The 14,820-nt window shown below is 36.6% G+C and overlaps 1 protein-coding gene across 3 annotated transcripts in view; it reads left to right on the top strand.

Annotated features, from left to right (window-relative positions):
- Nucleotides 1–845: 845 nt before the first annotated feature.
- top2b (DNA topoisomerase II beta) overlaps nucleotides 846–14,820 on the top strand; it is a 51,873-nt gene continuing 37,898 nt past the window's right edge. The window contains exons 1-11 of one of the 3 annotated variants that reach the window (XM_051872825.1): nucleotides 846–1,365; nucleotides 2,705–2,899; nucleotides 3,141–3,231; nucleotides 3,908–3,971; nucleotides 4,943–5,088; nucleotides 9,057–9,154; nucleotides 9,285–9,497; nucleotides 9,642–9,815; nucleotides 10,668–10,769; nucleotides 10,906–11,043; nucleotides 11,372–11,510. In XM_051872825.1, the coding sequence (XP_051728785.1) occupies nucleotides 1,324–1,365; nucleotides 2,705–2,899; nucleotides 3,141–3,231; nucleotides 3,908–3,971; nucleotides 4,943–5,088; nucleotides 9,057–9,154; nucleotides 9,285–9,497; nucleotides 9,642–9,815; nucleotides 10,668–10,769; nucleotides 10,906–11,043; nucleotides 11,372–11,510 (1,402 nt within the window). In that variant the 5' untranslated portion in view covers nucleotides 846–1,323. The remainder of the gene's footprint in view (nucleotides 1,366–2,704; nucleotides 2,900–3,140; nucleotides 3,232–3,907; nucleotides 3,972–4,942; nucleotides 5,089–9,056; nucleotides 9,155–9,284; nucleotides 9,498–9,641; nucleotides 9,816–10,667; nucleotides 10,770–10,905; nucleotides 11,044–11,371; nucleotides 11,511–14,820) is intronic. The other 2 variants (XM_051872824.1, XM_051872823.1) reach the window with 2 other exon arrangements.

Below are 14,820 nucleotides of genomic sequence, written 5' to 3'. Positions count from 1 at the left end.
GGTAGGCAAAGGTGCACAAGCAACAGGGATGACCGCAAGCTTGAGAATACTGTCAAGTAAAGCCAATTCAAACACTTGGGAGAGCTTCACAATGAGTAGAATGAAGCCGGAGTCAGCGCATCAAGAGTCACCACACTCAGACATCTTCAGGAAAAGGACTACCAAGCCACTTCTGAACCAGAGACAACGTCAGAAGCATCTTACCTGGGCTAAGGAGAAAAAGAACTGGACAGTGAACAGTGGTCGAAAGTCCTCTTTTCAGATAAAAGTAAATTTTGCATTTCATGTTGAAATCATGGTCCCAGAGTATGAAGGAAGTAATTGTTGCAAGTGTAATTGGTTAGTTTATTATTCTTTTTTTATTTCTTCATATGGGTGTACTTTCACCCACGTGGTATAGACACCCAGGCCCTGCACAGTAAACAGTATTACTTTAACAGGAGTAGCCTAGTTAGTATGTGACTACCTTGAAACCGATTACTTTTTAAAAATGTATGACAACAGTGCTTACACTCGTCTCGTGACCCAACAATGAGTGTAGCTTGCAGCCCTCTCTTTTTGTAAAAAATAATTACTGCTGTACACGCAGCAGCCTATGTTGGTCGGGCTTTTTGTAGTGTATTTGGGGGTTGTTTTGAACGTGATGTAAAACGGGGACATTTCCAGGGACAACTCTAGTCGAGGTAAGGAGGACTCCAAAAAACGCACCATCTGGTCATTTGGGTTTGTGGCAACGACGAGACAAGTCAGTTTTTCCCGAAATTTAAAGTGCGTGACGCTGCACGACGCAGACCATACTGCTTATTGGTTGAAATGCCGGCGCCTCAGATTCTTTGGCATCCTATTGGTCGGGTGGAGCTATGGGGGCATGTCGCCATGCGAATGGTGTAGCCGGACGAACGCCGCGGCTGTTTGTTATTGAATGGAAATCCTTTTAATGTGGCAATATTCCTTCTTAGCAAACGAAAAATTAAATGTATGTGTATCATTTATTACCTTATTTTGTCTTTATTAGCATGTAATTACGCAGTTTTTTAAACATCTTTTAATATTAAGGAGCTATTTAAAAGTCTTAGTTAGAGCACTAGGCCTTGAGCAGGCGCCGGTGGTCGATTTTAACAATAGCCGAGGAACAGTCACGTAGAAGCGCACGCACTTCCTCCATGAAACCAGCCCGCGGAACCTCACCTCCAGCACAGCAGTAAATAAACAAAGGAGAGAGAAACCACGGGAACCCAGCCCGGATGGTGCCCGGCGTTTGAGGCGTTTGGAGATCACATATGGACAGATCCTGATTGTTTTTCTGGGCACACACAATAGAAAATGTCTAACGGTGCAGCGGGAAGCGGGGGCTTAACCTGGGTGGTAAGTCATATATGATTACTAACATTGTAATTCATGTGTTATTACGCACAGTCTTCGCGTATTAAAATGTATAACCACTGTGTGTACGCACGCATGTTCTTTAGCCTTTTAGCTGCAACATTCATCCAGTACAACATAAAGCTCACAGACTCATCTGCATCTCTTTATTATTCATGCAGTGCACATTATATCCATTTGCTTAACACCCGTTTTAAATACCTCACATTTAATCATCAATTTGTGTATGAAGATGATGATTTGTGAAGCTCTTCGTGGTGATCTAGAGGAAGTTCTTTTGTGTTGATTCTCAGCAGTGAATAACTCTTTCCACTGATTTCAACTTTCTCATCTTTGTTAGTCAAACTTACACATGCGATGTTTACACACACAGACTGTTGCTCTATTACAACCAAAAGTCTAAAATTATGTGCTGATCTTAAACCGGGACAGGGTGGAAGGGCTTATTTGGGTTTGATCACTCAAAGCCACAACAATAGGGCTGTCCATGGAAGGATAGATGTTAATTATAAGAACTGATCCCAGGCCAGTTCTAATGAACTAGGTTACTAATACTATGAGTTTAAATTACTGATCTTAACAGATATATGATGTGTAGATTTTTGCAAGTGATGTTATTAGACTTAGTAAATATAATGTCGACCCTAACATGTTATGTTACACATTAGATTTACAGATTATTTACAGATTTACAGATTATATTTACAGTTAGATTGTCTGTTTATTGTCATTTTTGTTTATTGCTTCCAAGTGCAACTGTAACTGTAATGTAAAGCGACCTTGAGCTCTAGAAAGGCGCTATGTAAATAAAACTTATTATTATTATTATTATTAGTCAGATTCTGCTATAACGACAACTTAATAAATGAGTGTGTCTAAAGTCACTGGAATTTCTGACATGTTAATTCAGTGCAATCTAGGAAATAACAACCAGTAAAATGCAGAGGAAATACAGAGAGTATTATAAAGCACTGACATTTCACCATTTTGAAAAGAGTACCATTTTTTTTCCAATCATAGACATGTTAAAAGATTATAGAGTAAGTTCAACAAACTACAGACCGACAAGACAGACAGATTGGTAATACACTAGTACATACATTTATAGAGTTTACAGAGATTATCTATTGCACAAGTATATTTGCAAAGCAACTGTGAATCTAGGCCATCTAGATGATTAACCAACTATTTCAGCTACCTTTTGTTTCTGTAAAATAATTCCAACATCAAAAACAATGAAAAGGTTCGCAAACTTTTTGAGAGAACCATTTGATAGCCGTGGACAAGTTTAACAAAGTTGCATGGATGTATCTAACAACAGACCCTCTTTGACAAGAACAATGGTGCGAAGAAAGAGGAAGTGAACGGCCGGGGAGATGCAGGGAAGAGTGAGGCGGTCAAGAAAGAGAGCTCTAAGAAGATGTCAGTGGAGCGCATCTACCAGAAGAAGACTCAACTCGAGCACATCCTCCTCCGTCCAGACACCTATATCGGCTCTGTGGAACCCGTCACTCAGGTAAGAGAAAACTTTGATCAGGATCAATATTAGATATTCAGTCTAAAATTTAGACTGACATTCAGGAAAATGTGAACCCAACCTTTTATAATGAAACTCATTTTAAGACAGAAACAAGTTATTGAAATTTAGAATCACTGTTGAAGTAAATGTTAAACTGACTGATTCAAAGCTTGTTTCAGTGCCATCAAATGCATTTTAATTTCTTTACATAATACTCAAGTGATTGTGTGTCCTACAGCAAATGTGGGTTTTTGATGAAGAAATTGGAATGAACTTGAGGGAGATCACGTTCGTCCCTGGATTATATAAAATCTTTGATGAGATCCTTGGTAAGATTTCTGTTATGTTCCTTTCAGTGAACAAAAATTAGGGTTGTTTAGTGATCATTTATTTCACTTCATTGTTCAGTAGTCTTCATTAAACTTTATATTTATATATTTATAGCAGTTCACTGATAACTGTGTTCAGAAGTTATCTATGTTTTTCATGTTATTCAACCATTATGTTGTTCCAGTCAGTTTTTCAATCCTTTCTCGTCTCACAACTTGCAGGTTTAAAAGCATTAAGACACAGAGAAGTTTTTGTAGTTTGTCTCTTGTAAACTTAAGTAACAAAAATGACATATGAGTTTTTAAGTTTTGTTCATTTTTCATTTCGGTGAATCGATTCAAAACTGATTCAACAAAATTGTTTTGCATCATTACTCAAAAATGTTCACATAAGTCTCAGCATGGCTTTTTTCATATATTAAAATGTTTTAGTAATATTAGGCTATATATAGTAAAGTAAATATTGCTGTACTAAATAAGTACTATAATATATGTTTTTTTCAGATTTTGAAATGCATTGTTTTTCTTATTAATACTATGAGTAGTAATAATAATATATACATTATCACTATTATGATTGTTTAATAGCTAATCTGCTATTTTCTAACAAAATATATCTGGATGATAAATGTCTTTGATCTTTCATGCTGTAACAAGTGATTTTCTTTACCATCAGTCAATGCAGCTGATAACAAACAAAGAGACAAGAACATGACCACCATCAAAATCACCATTGACCCGTGAGTGCAGCTTTAACACTCTTATTCACATCTGCTCTGATTAAAGACTCTGACTCTAAATGCTCTTGTATCAAGTAGATGTTGGTGCTGGCAGTTGACTACTGCAGTGGCGAAATGTTGATGTGATTGATTCTTGGGAGAGCAGGCAGTGGGTGTTATGATCTAATAAAGTCCCATGGCTGCTCATTTCACATTCACTTCACCTCCATCACACAATTGCATATGTGGTTTATTGGGATTCTCCATAGACGTAATGGTTTTTATACTGAGCTTATCACATTTTCAATCCCTAACCCTAAACTAACCCCTAAACATAACACTTACAGAAACCTTGTGGTGTTTTTTGAATAAAAAAAAACAATTTAGCAGAGGTGTGAATCTTCACTTGCCTCACAAATTCAATTCAGATTCAGACGGTAACTATTCGATTGTAAAACGATTCTCCATGCATCACGATGCATCTTGACCTCCAAATCTTTAATTATAATACACACATTTAAAACACTTTCTCATTCAGCTTATTTATTTACCAGCTGTTATCAAACTTTATGATATGTCAAATTACATGACAGCCTCTCTCCTATCTATGAACATCATAAAAAAGATTATATTCCAAAGCTTTACAGTTTTGTATGTTTGGTTTACGGGGACAATCGTTTACGTTGTAATACCAATATCAATATACAGAATTTTGTCCTCATAAACCATGTACACAAGCACACACACACTCTGCCTCTGTCTGTGATAGATACCCTTGCAGATTTATTCACTTTCTGTGGACAAATATTTTTATAATGCTAAACTGTTCTAGGCAAGTGATTTGTATACTACCCTTTTCTTAAACACAGGATGGAATACTACAGTTTAAGAGAGTTTTAAATATATTTGAATAATATAGTAGGAACAGTGATATCTTGTTGGAAAACATAATTGAATTCTGTTTCTTTACATTGTCCTCCTGGTCCTAAAAGAGAGTCCAACATCATCTCCGTGTGGAATAATGGGAAGGGAATTCCTGTTGTTGAACACAAAGATGAGAAGATGTATGTGCCTGCACTGATCTTTGGACACCTCCTCACCTCTAGCAACTATGATGACAATGAGAAAAAAGTCACAGGTAAAACAAGCACACCCTATTAATACTGCGATTATGCAATGGTGCATCTTCAAAAACTCCTCTGTGTTGGAATTTGTTTTTGTTGGTAGCTCATGTTGTGCTGGTTATTGAACTTGTTGTCTGTCACAGAAAGGACAAGCAGTCTAGCGGATTGAGCAGTGTTGCACAATTAATCATATTTAAAACAATCAATTGTAAATTATAAATTTGATTAAAAATAGTGCAGAATTGGTGTGCACACAAACTTTTTAATTAGGCCTTGATAATTCTTGACATTTCCTCACTCAAGCTGAAGAGATGCTGAACACAGTGTGAGGCAAAAATGCACTATAAACCTTTTTATCAACATGATCTTTTTCAATACAGATATGACGGAGTACAAAATGCTGAAATGAAGCAGACTAGATCTGGAAGATTGAACAGTTTATATTCTAAGTGTTACGTATGAGCAGGGAGGAAGAGAAGTGAGAATCCAGATGCAGCAAAAAGTATATTCAAAAGAAAAAAAAGCACATTTTATTCTAAAAACACACACACACAAACAAAGATAATCCAAGCCAGAGACATAATCCAAACAGGGAGCAACCAGGAATGCAACAGCTTACACAAAGAGTGAAGACGTGTAAGAACAATGACGGACAGACAACTGAAACGGGTATAAATACAAGGGCTAACAAGGGACAGGTGAAGGTGATTATTTATTTTGGAAACTATTGAGGGTAACTACAGAAACTAACAATGTAGGCAATGAAACAAAGGAAACAGGAACTAAAGAAGGTGCGTTCCATTCGATCGTAAGTGGACTGCGAAGTGGACTTCACAGGGTATTTCGCCACCTTAAGTGAGATTCTAATCCGAAGGGTGCGAACATGTTCAGTTTGAAGGGCACTGCGAATGACATAGGGAATAAGGGAACATCGATACGTCACTTCACAGGAAGTAGAGAGGTAAAATCACCCAATTGTCATTGCGCACCATTGTTTTTTAAGTGCTCTGCGATGGAGGAATTTACGTTTGCGTTTTGAGTATTCATAAATGTTGTTATTATACGAATGAAAGTATGAATGGTTATGGCGATGAGTGTTACATTTGCATATTTTATTGTATGAATAGGCATGACAAAGTTAAAGTGTTGAAAAGCAGCTGAGGCTGTCATTTTTTATTTTACTTTATTTACCTCAGGAGTGTTTACTATGCGGCTGCGTGTGGAAAAGAAAGCACACGAGATGAGACCCAAACCATGGATTAAGAATACATTTATACAGTAAACCAAATTAGAATTTATTTTCATATGGCATGACAGTTACAGTTTCAAATCTGTTAAGAGTCAATTTTATTGTAAATTATAATATCTATTTATTTATGTTATATCATAATCTGCGCGACACCGTCATTGACTTTCTTTGATGACGTTTGCAGGGCGTCCCAAATGAGCGATTATTGTCAGTGAAGTCCACGTCAACTGACATACCGTGCTCGGGGAGTAGGGAGCAGTGAACACTGCGTAGGGACCCTGTCGAATGTAACACAGGAAGACAGAAAACAGGAACAATGGGAACAAAACACTACAAAATAAAAGTCCATAAAACAAACCAAGGCAATATGTAACACTAAGGTTTACAATCAAAATAAGATCCAGTCAGTTTTCAAAATGTACACATTTCAGTTATGTCAAATTATCATCGAACTGAATGGAATAATCTTTAAATGGTGTGTCATGTTAATATCATAAAAGCTCTCTAGAATGAAGTGCAGACTGTATAAGAATGTGTATTATAATTGTATCATTACAATAATAAATGCACAATATTTATTGACATAGACCTCATGTTTAATATGATAGTTTCATCCTTACATCTACTGTAATACAATATATCGTTAGTCTCGAGAGTATTTACATTAGCCAATAAATACATTTAGTATTAATACTGCATTTAGTATTAGATTGTCCTGTCCTGAATTTATTTTATTTTTTTCTCATTAAAACCAAAGATGTTCATCTGTGATTGTATATCAAGAGCAGGGACACGTTTATGTGCATTTTGTTTTGTGATTTCACCAGAATGAATAGTCTCCAGCCGTAACAGCGTTAAGTGATAGTTTGAAGCGCTCGTCCGTGTGAAGACTGCGCAGTGTGCAGGACCGCCAAGAGAACATTGTTGCGCCACTGATAACAGTGGCAACGAACACTCAACATGATTTCAAAAACAACATATCCCAGCACCAGATCACCTATTATTTAACACAAATGAACGAATTGCTAATCAACTAGAGATGTTTCTTTTGTATTAGTATATATCCGTGCTGCGAGATGTTTCAAAAAGTGGTAGGCACAATACTGACCCTGGCAAAAAGTGGTGGGAACATGTCCCACCCGTTCCACCCGCAATTACGCCTATGCTTAGGCCTGTTTCACACTAAACACGTAAGAAGTGCATGTTTTACGGTGCCAATATTAACAGATTACAGAGCAGGGGTATTTAATTATGAATATGATATGAATTATATGAATAATAAAAGGTAAGGGGAGATTTTATATTATTATTTCTACAACCAGATATATGGGACATAGAAGGGCTTGTGAATGAGAAAAATAGGGTTCAGGGTTCTTTTCTAAAGGGTTAATTCACCAAAAAATGAAAAATCTGTCATCATTTACTCACCCTCATGTCGTTCCAAACCTGTAAGACTTTCGTTAATCTTCAGAACACTTTTAAATGAAATCTGAGCGATTACTGTTCCTCCATTGACAGCTACGCCGCTGACACTTTGACACTTCAAAAAGTTCATAAAGAGATCATAAAACTAATCCTTATGAATTGAGTGGTTTATTCTAAATTTTTTGAAGAGACACTAACACTTTATATGATGAACAGATTAAATTTTATTTATTTTATTCATATATAAACTTTCATCAACTCACACGTCAGGAAGCTCAAACATGTTTGCTTGACGTGCGAGAACCAGTCAGGTTCATTCTTCTGTGTTACGCAGCACGTTTGAGCTTCTGCAAGAGGTTTGTTTTTGCACGTCAAGCAGGTTTGGTTAAGCTTCTGTTTATGTTCGCTGATCAATGTATGTGAATAAAAGCCTACATTCAATCTGTTTATCATATAAAGTGATGGAGGGCTGTCAGTGGAGGGACAGAAATCGCTCAGATTTCATTAAAAATATCTTTGTTTATGTTCCAAAGATGAACAAAAGTCTTATGGGTTTGAAACAACATGAAGGTGAGTTAATGATGACAGAATTTTCATTTTTGGATGAACTATCCCTTTAAGGGAAATTTTTAAAATTTAAAATGGTGAAGTGGACAATTTATTTATATATTTTCCTTAAACCACAAACAAACAATATACATAAAACACCCTCATCATGAGAAGAAAACAGAGTTACTATAACTAGTAATTGTCTATTTATTGTCTAAAGGCAACACGTTAACTTGTCACAAACCTAGTTTATTTGAATTGTCAGAGTCATGAAGATAAAAATATTTTTACTTTACTGCATTCTCATTTTCTGCCACGTTTTAGTGAAAGTATTGATCTATTTTGTTAAAAGCCTATCTATTTTGAAAGTATCAATTTATTGCTGCTCACCACGTTTTCGCTATTGTTATTAAATAAATCTGAATTTCTTTTAGCGGAAGAGAGGAGCAACAAGCGTGGAGCGGAAAGGGTTTAAATGAAGGGCGTTTGGTGCTAGATACAAATATTACCACATCTAGCGGCGAAAGATCATTTTCATAAATCCCCCTGAACGCTTGTGGTGTGTATGGCTCCGTTGTTTTGACGCACTGCTTACATTTTAATTGTAGGATTAGTAAAAAAGCGCAACCGTTGTGATTGTCTCGCAGTCCGGATGGAACCAAGCTTTGTTTTTCATGCTGCTAAGAGGACCAGTAAGAATGTGACATGCATTTGCCCCTTACAATGAGTGTTCAGCTGATTGTATCAAACTTGTTTCAGGTGGCAGGAATGGATATGGTGCTAAACTGTGTAATATATTCAGCCTAAAGTTTACAGTGGAGACAGCCTGCAAGGAGTACAAACGCAGCTTCAAACAGGTACAGCCGTTTTACTGAAGGGTGATTTGGAATACAAGAAATACTGTATGCTGTGGTTGTGATAAAATAGTGGCTATCTTGAAGTCTTACACATTTACTTAAAGTTTTTCTTCGCCCATCTCTCCCAAAGACATGGCAGGAGAACATGGGAAAGACCAGTGAGGCGAAGATCAAGTACTTTGAAGGGGAAGACTTCACGTGTGTCACCTTCCAGCCTGACCTGGCCAAATTCAAGATGGAGAAACTGGACAAGGACATTATGGCTCTGCTAACACGCAGAGCGTATGATGTGGCCGGCTCTTGTAGGGGCATCAAAGTCATGCTTAATGGAAAGAAGCTACCTGTAAGTCACCTGTCATTTCCTTAAGTAAAAAAGAGCTTTCTAGACAACAGTGTGATGAGGTTTTACTTTTAAATTTAAAAGACAGACAAACATTTCTAGACAGTCGTCTCTCTCATAAGCATGTATTTGTGTCTTGTGCTGCAGGTGAATGGTTTCCGCAGTTATGTGGATCTCTATGTGAAGGATAAACTGGATGAGACGGGAGTTGCTCTAAAAGTGGTGAATGAGACGGTGAATGAGCGCTGGGAAGTGTGTCTCACCATGAGCGAGAAGGGCTTCCAACAAATCAGCTTCGTCAACAGCATTGCCACCACCAAGGTCTCTGAAACACACTTTTACTTATTCCTGAAACGAGGGATGTAGAAAACTACATATTTTTCAGAATTGCCAGATGGCTGTCTAAACGACTAGTTAATTGAAACCTCTGTATAATTAAACTAGCTTTAAGTATGCCAGACCCCAATCTGACAGTTTTAGTATAGCAGTGGTGCTTTAAAGGGGATGAATTTAAAGATGCAACGTATAGAGGGTTGTACCAACTAGTGTTGTCAAAAATAAGCGATATTTCATTACGTATCGACACTGAAATATCTGAAACGATACCAATACAATGTAGTATAGATACACCGATACCAGCTGCGCTTTCTTGCTCTCCTCTCCTACAGTGGTTTGACACGCACCCTCCTCCTTACATTCAGTCATCACATTCACTCCAGTTAAATAGTGTTGGTGTGACCGGGTCTAAATTTTGGCGCATGATCGTGCATAATTCTACTTATTCCCGTAGATTTCGTGCTTTATTTGTGCTATTGTTAGTAATTTGTTTATGTTCTCATTTTTTTACTGTTTACTTGTCTTTTTTAAATTCAGTTTACAGTTTGAAATCAAGCTACCCCATTGTAAAAACACAAATACATTGAGTGAGCCAATATTTAAGATAATTGTAATGGTAATTGATCAATGTTTATTTATAAATAAAAGCTTAAATTAAAATCTGTCATCTTATGAAGTGATCTCTTCAGAAGAAATTATTGATTGCCTAGACCTTGGGTGGTGAAATTGGATCCTGGAGAGCCACAGTCCTGCAGAGTTCAGCTCCAACCCTGATAAAAACTAAGATGCTTCTTTATTTAAAGTCATATAATACTCATGAGCTGTGTGATATCTTAGGGTGGAAGACATGTTGACTATGTTGTGGACCAAATAGTAGCAAAACTGATTGAAGTGGTGAAGAAGAAGAACAAAGCTGGAGTCTCTGTGAAACCATTCCAGGTGTATATCCACTGCTCAACACACTTATAACATATAATATCTATTTAGACACTTTTTCCGTCTCTTAAGATGTTGGGTGCTAAGAATTCACTATTTCAACTGTTCTAAGAAAATATATATATTTTTAAAATTTCAGGTTAAAAACCATCTGTGGGTGTTTGTTAATGCCCTGATCGAGAACCCAACCTTTGATTCCCAGACCAAGGAGAATATGACTCTACAGACCAAAAGCTTTGGCTCCAAATGTGCTCTCTCTGAGAAATTCATCAGAGCTGTAAGTGTGAGATTATCTCTTATCTTGATTCTGATGCTGATTTCAATTCCATGGTTTATATGAAATGTTGCACTTACTGTAACAGTAAAACTTTGCACTCAATGTTTCACATTTTAATTTTAGACTCCCTTTCATTATCAAAAGCTTCTGGACATAAAAATAATTGCATGTATTAAAGTCGGCATGAAACTGAAGTTGTGACCAATGAGTGGTGCACAAGACCACACGTAACATGTATTTAGAATATCAACTGGGTCGATTTTGATTTAATGCCGTCTTCAATAACCATTGAGTTGTGGTAATATCTGAGCTATTTATCCCATCATAGGCCACAAACTGTGGTATTGTGGAGAGCATTCTGAACTGGGTGAAGTTTAAGGCTCAGACACAGCTGAACAAGAAATGCTCCTCTGTCAAACACAGCAAGATTAAAGGAATTCCCAAACTAGATGACGCCAATGATGCTGGTGAGTCCATCACAGATAACCCCCCTTGCTCTCTTCTGCTGTCCACTGCCATATCAGCATATTTTAAAGATCATGTTTTGCTCATTAGGGGCCAGATTTACTAACAGCTTGCACCAGCACAATCCCTCTTTCGGCATTAAAAAACTATTGTTGGGATTTACTAAGGACATGCAGTGCAAAATTAGCGCTGAAAAGGCGTAGACTGAGTTTTCTAGACATCAAGCTTATTTGCGATCCAATGCTAATTTGCACTGTTCTTGGTAGATTGTGTTGGTCGTTATGTAAATGATTTAACTGCATCTGTGTTCTTTAATTTGCACGTCAGCAGTAGATCACGTGCAAAACTTGCCATTCCCATCGGCGCGCATTTGTGGAATTGCCCTCTCACGCTAATTTGTCCTGTTTAGTAAATCTGGCCCTATGGCTTTGCGATATGGGCCAAAAATCATATCTCTGTATTTTTAGACTGAATATGTGATATATATCTTGGTATTTTGTATGAAGTAGGCTAAATGTTCAAGACACAATGGGTAAATGTAGACTGCAAAGCAGTTTGTTTTAGGGCAGAAGTCTTTTCGAGCTGTGAAGGCTTTACATTACAGCAGCAAGTTTAACCCACTCTTCATACTGCAGTTTATGGTGCTGTTGTAAATTTTGGAAGAGATTTGTAGTAGGGCTGCATGATTTGGAGAACAAATTGAATTGCGATTTTTCTGGTTAAAATTTGATTTGCGAATTATAAAACAAATGAAAAACAAAAAAACAATACCAGGTTTGTTTTGCTTGTTTGTAGGGCTGCACAATTTGGCCCAACATTTTGTACTAATATATTAATTTGACTAATAATATATTATTAGTCAAAATAATATAGCACAAAATTTTGGACCAAATTGTAATAATAATTATTATTATTATTATTATCATTATTGCTAAATAAAAATATTAAACCAAATAAGAAATATTATTATTGTAATAACTTTCATTATTAAAAATAAAAATAGAGTATTTAAGGATAAATATAACAATAATAATTAGAAAATAATAATAATAATTTTATTTTACAGAAATAAAAGCAGATTGAGTAGATACTAGGGCTGGACGATTAATCGAAAAGTAATCGAAACTGAAATTCAGAACCTCTAACCAACGTAATTTTCCCATTTTCCCAATTTTGCCACGTGACTCCGCCCCGTCTAGTCAACACGCAGGTGAACGCGGAGTCAACGGTATATTACAGTTTGCCAGTTTGGACATTCAAGCGATTAGACAATTGGATGTGTATTATTATATCAAGCTACCATGCTCGCGCAGCTGCATTGTGGCACTCACACTCACACAAACAGACACACACACAGAGTAACGCAGAAACTATTTGTCAGCGCTGTCCTGTGATTTATCACTAAAGTAGCTTAGAAACTCAAAAGTTATTGTAGCATATATTTTTCTACTTTTGAAGGAACTATTTACAACCCACAGCTTCACAATTAATAGAGAGAGGGTATGACTAATTCACACACTCAATTGCTCTCATTACTTACTGGTACTGTACTAATTTATCTTTATCTGATTTACAACGAGCAGAAATCTGTAAGAAATGTTACGAACCATAGATAAAATAACTGCTGATAGTGAGCTGTAATGTCAGATCACTCTTTCAATTGGAAAAAATATCCCACCTTTAATAGTCAATCATATTTACAGTACAAACCTTGTCAGTGAACTATGAGGGCAAAAAAAGAAAAAAAAAACAGAAACAAAATAATCGTTCATTAATCGTAATCGAGGTAAAATGTTCAATTAATCAAGGTTTTGATTGTAGGCCATAATCGTCCAGCCCTAGCAGATACTACAAATATGTCTTGCAGAAGTACTGTAATATAACACACGTCGTTCCAGGAAATCCCCTATGGGCATCATACTGAATAAAAAGAAGATAGAAACACTTTGATTGATTAAACATGAATATAATAAACACACGACTATGACAATACATGGTTTATTTGTGTTCTTCAAGCCTTCTCTGGTATTTCCATAATACCTAATAATAAAGTATATTTATACTTATATTTATATATTTATATTTATATTGCAATGCTAATTAAACTAATCTAACCAGTGTTAGTCAAAATGCTATTTCAAACACTCGACTGATGTTATGAAGTGAGTTTGGAGTAAAAACATGTTATTAAATGTTGTCTTTTGTTGGACAAGAGGTTCATAAACGCTTCTCATGTTTGGAAAGTTTGTATGTTAGGCCCTGTTTCCATCTGTTATTAAGATGTGTTTTGGTCGATCAGATCACCAGTGGACGTCGCTAAATACAGGTGTGAACGGGGTGTTAAACGTTTTGAGCTTGTCCACTTTTGACCACTTCCAGAGGTAGTCAAAAATGCATTCGACTGGATTGCTTTCATAGTGGAAACGCTCATATGGTCTAATGTGTTCGAACAGCGCAAAAGGCCGCCTACTCTCCGTCTACTGCATGCGTAAACATTATGGGAAGCGTGCTAGCCAGACGGGATTTAAACTTCATCGGCTGGAGACCCAAGTTTGGTTTGAAGAAGAAAAACGTACCAAGAACAATGTTCTTTCACCATTCCTGATTTCTAACATGCACTTACACATTTGGCGTAGTCTTGCAGCTGTTAGAGCAGAAACAAAAGCTGATGCTCTCCGTATGTTTTTCCATTGTCTCTGGGCACGTAAATTGCACAAGCTTGTTTTGTCCATTAGTTCAAGAGATCTGAAAAAGCCAGGTTGAGCCAGCAGTGCTTTCAGATGGAGCATCATTTACTACAGATCACAAAGCCGCTCTTAACTAACAGGCTGTGTACATATTTGTATAATTAAAAATCTGAAAATATCACAGGCTTTGCGATATCATAATCACACTAAGCCAAATCGCGATTTCGGTTCGATTTCGATTAATTGTGCAGCCCTAATTTGAAGTACTTCCACTTTTGGGTGCAGCCTGTTTATGGCATTCCCTACAGATTAAATGGTTTTGGTGCTCATCTGAACTTTTGAATTTAAATACTATTTAATCTTCGAGCTGCTATGCTAAGGGGTTTTGTGTGTGTGTGGTTTCACTTTCGGTAACTTACAGCAATGGAGATATGAGCTGTGTGTCATCTGAAGCTGCCGCTAATGTTTATTTTGATAATTGAATAATCTGTTGATTATTTCTTTAATAAATCGATTAATTAAATGATTTCAATTAAATGATCTTAATGTTTTTTAAATATTTGGGGGACTTTTGTGGAAACATCCTAAACTCCAATGTTTACTCCAAAATCAAAAGAAAAAAAAG

This window comes from Ctenopharyngodon idella, chromosome 19 (genome assembly GCF_019924925.1).
Source record: "Ctenopharyngodon idella isolate HZGC_01 chromosome 19, HZGC01, whole genome shotgun sequence".
NCBI classification, from domain to species: domain Eukaryota; kingdom Metazoa; phylum Chordata; class Actinopteri; order Cypriniformes; family Xenocyprididae; genus Ctenopharyngodon; species Ctenopharyngodon idella.
The sequence above is the reverse complement of the archived record's forward strand: the minus strand, read 5'-3'. Positions and strand labels throughout refer to the sequence as shown.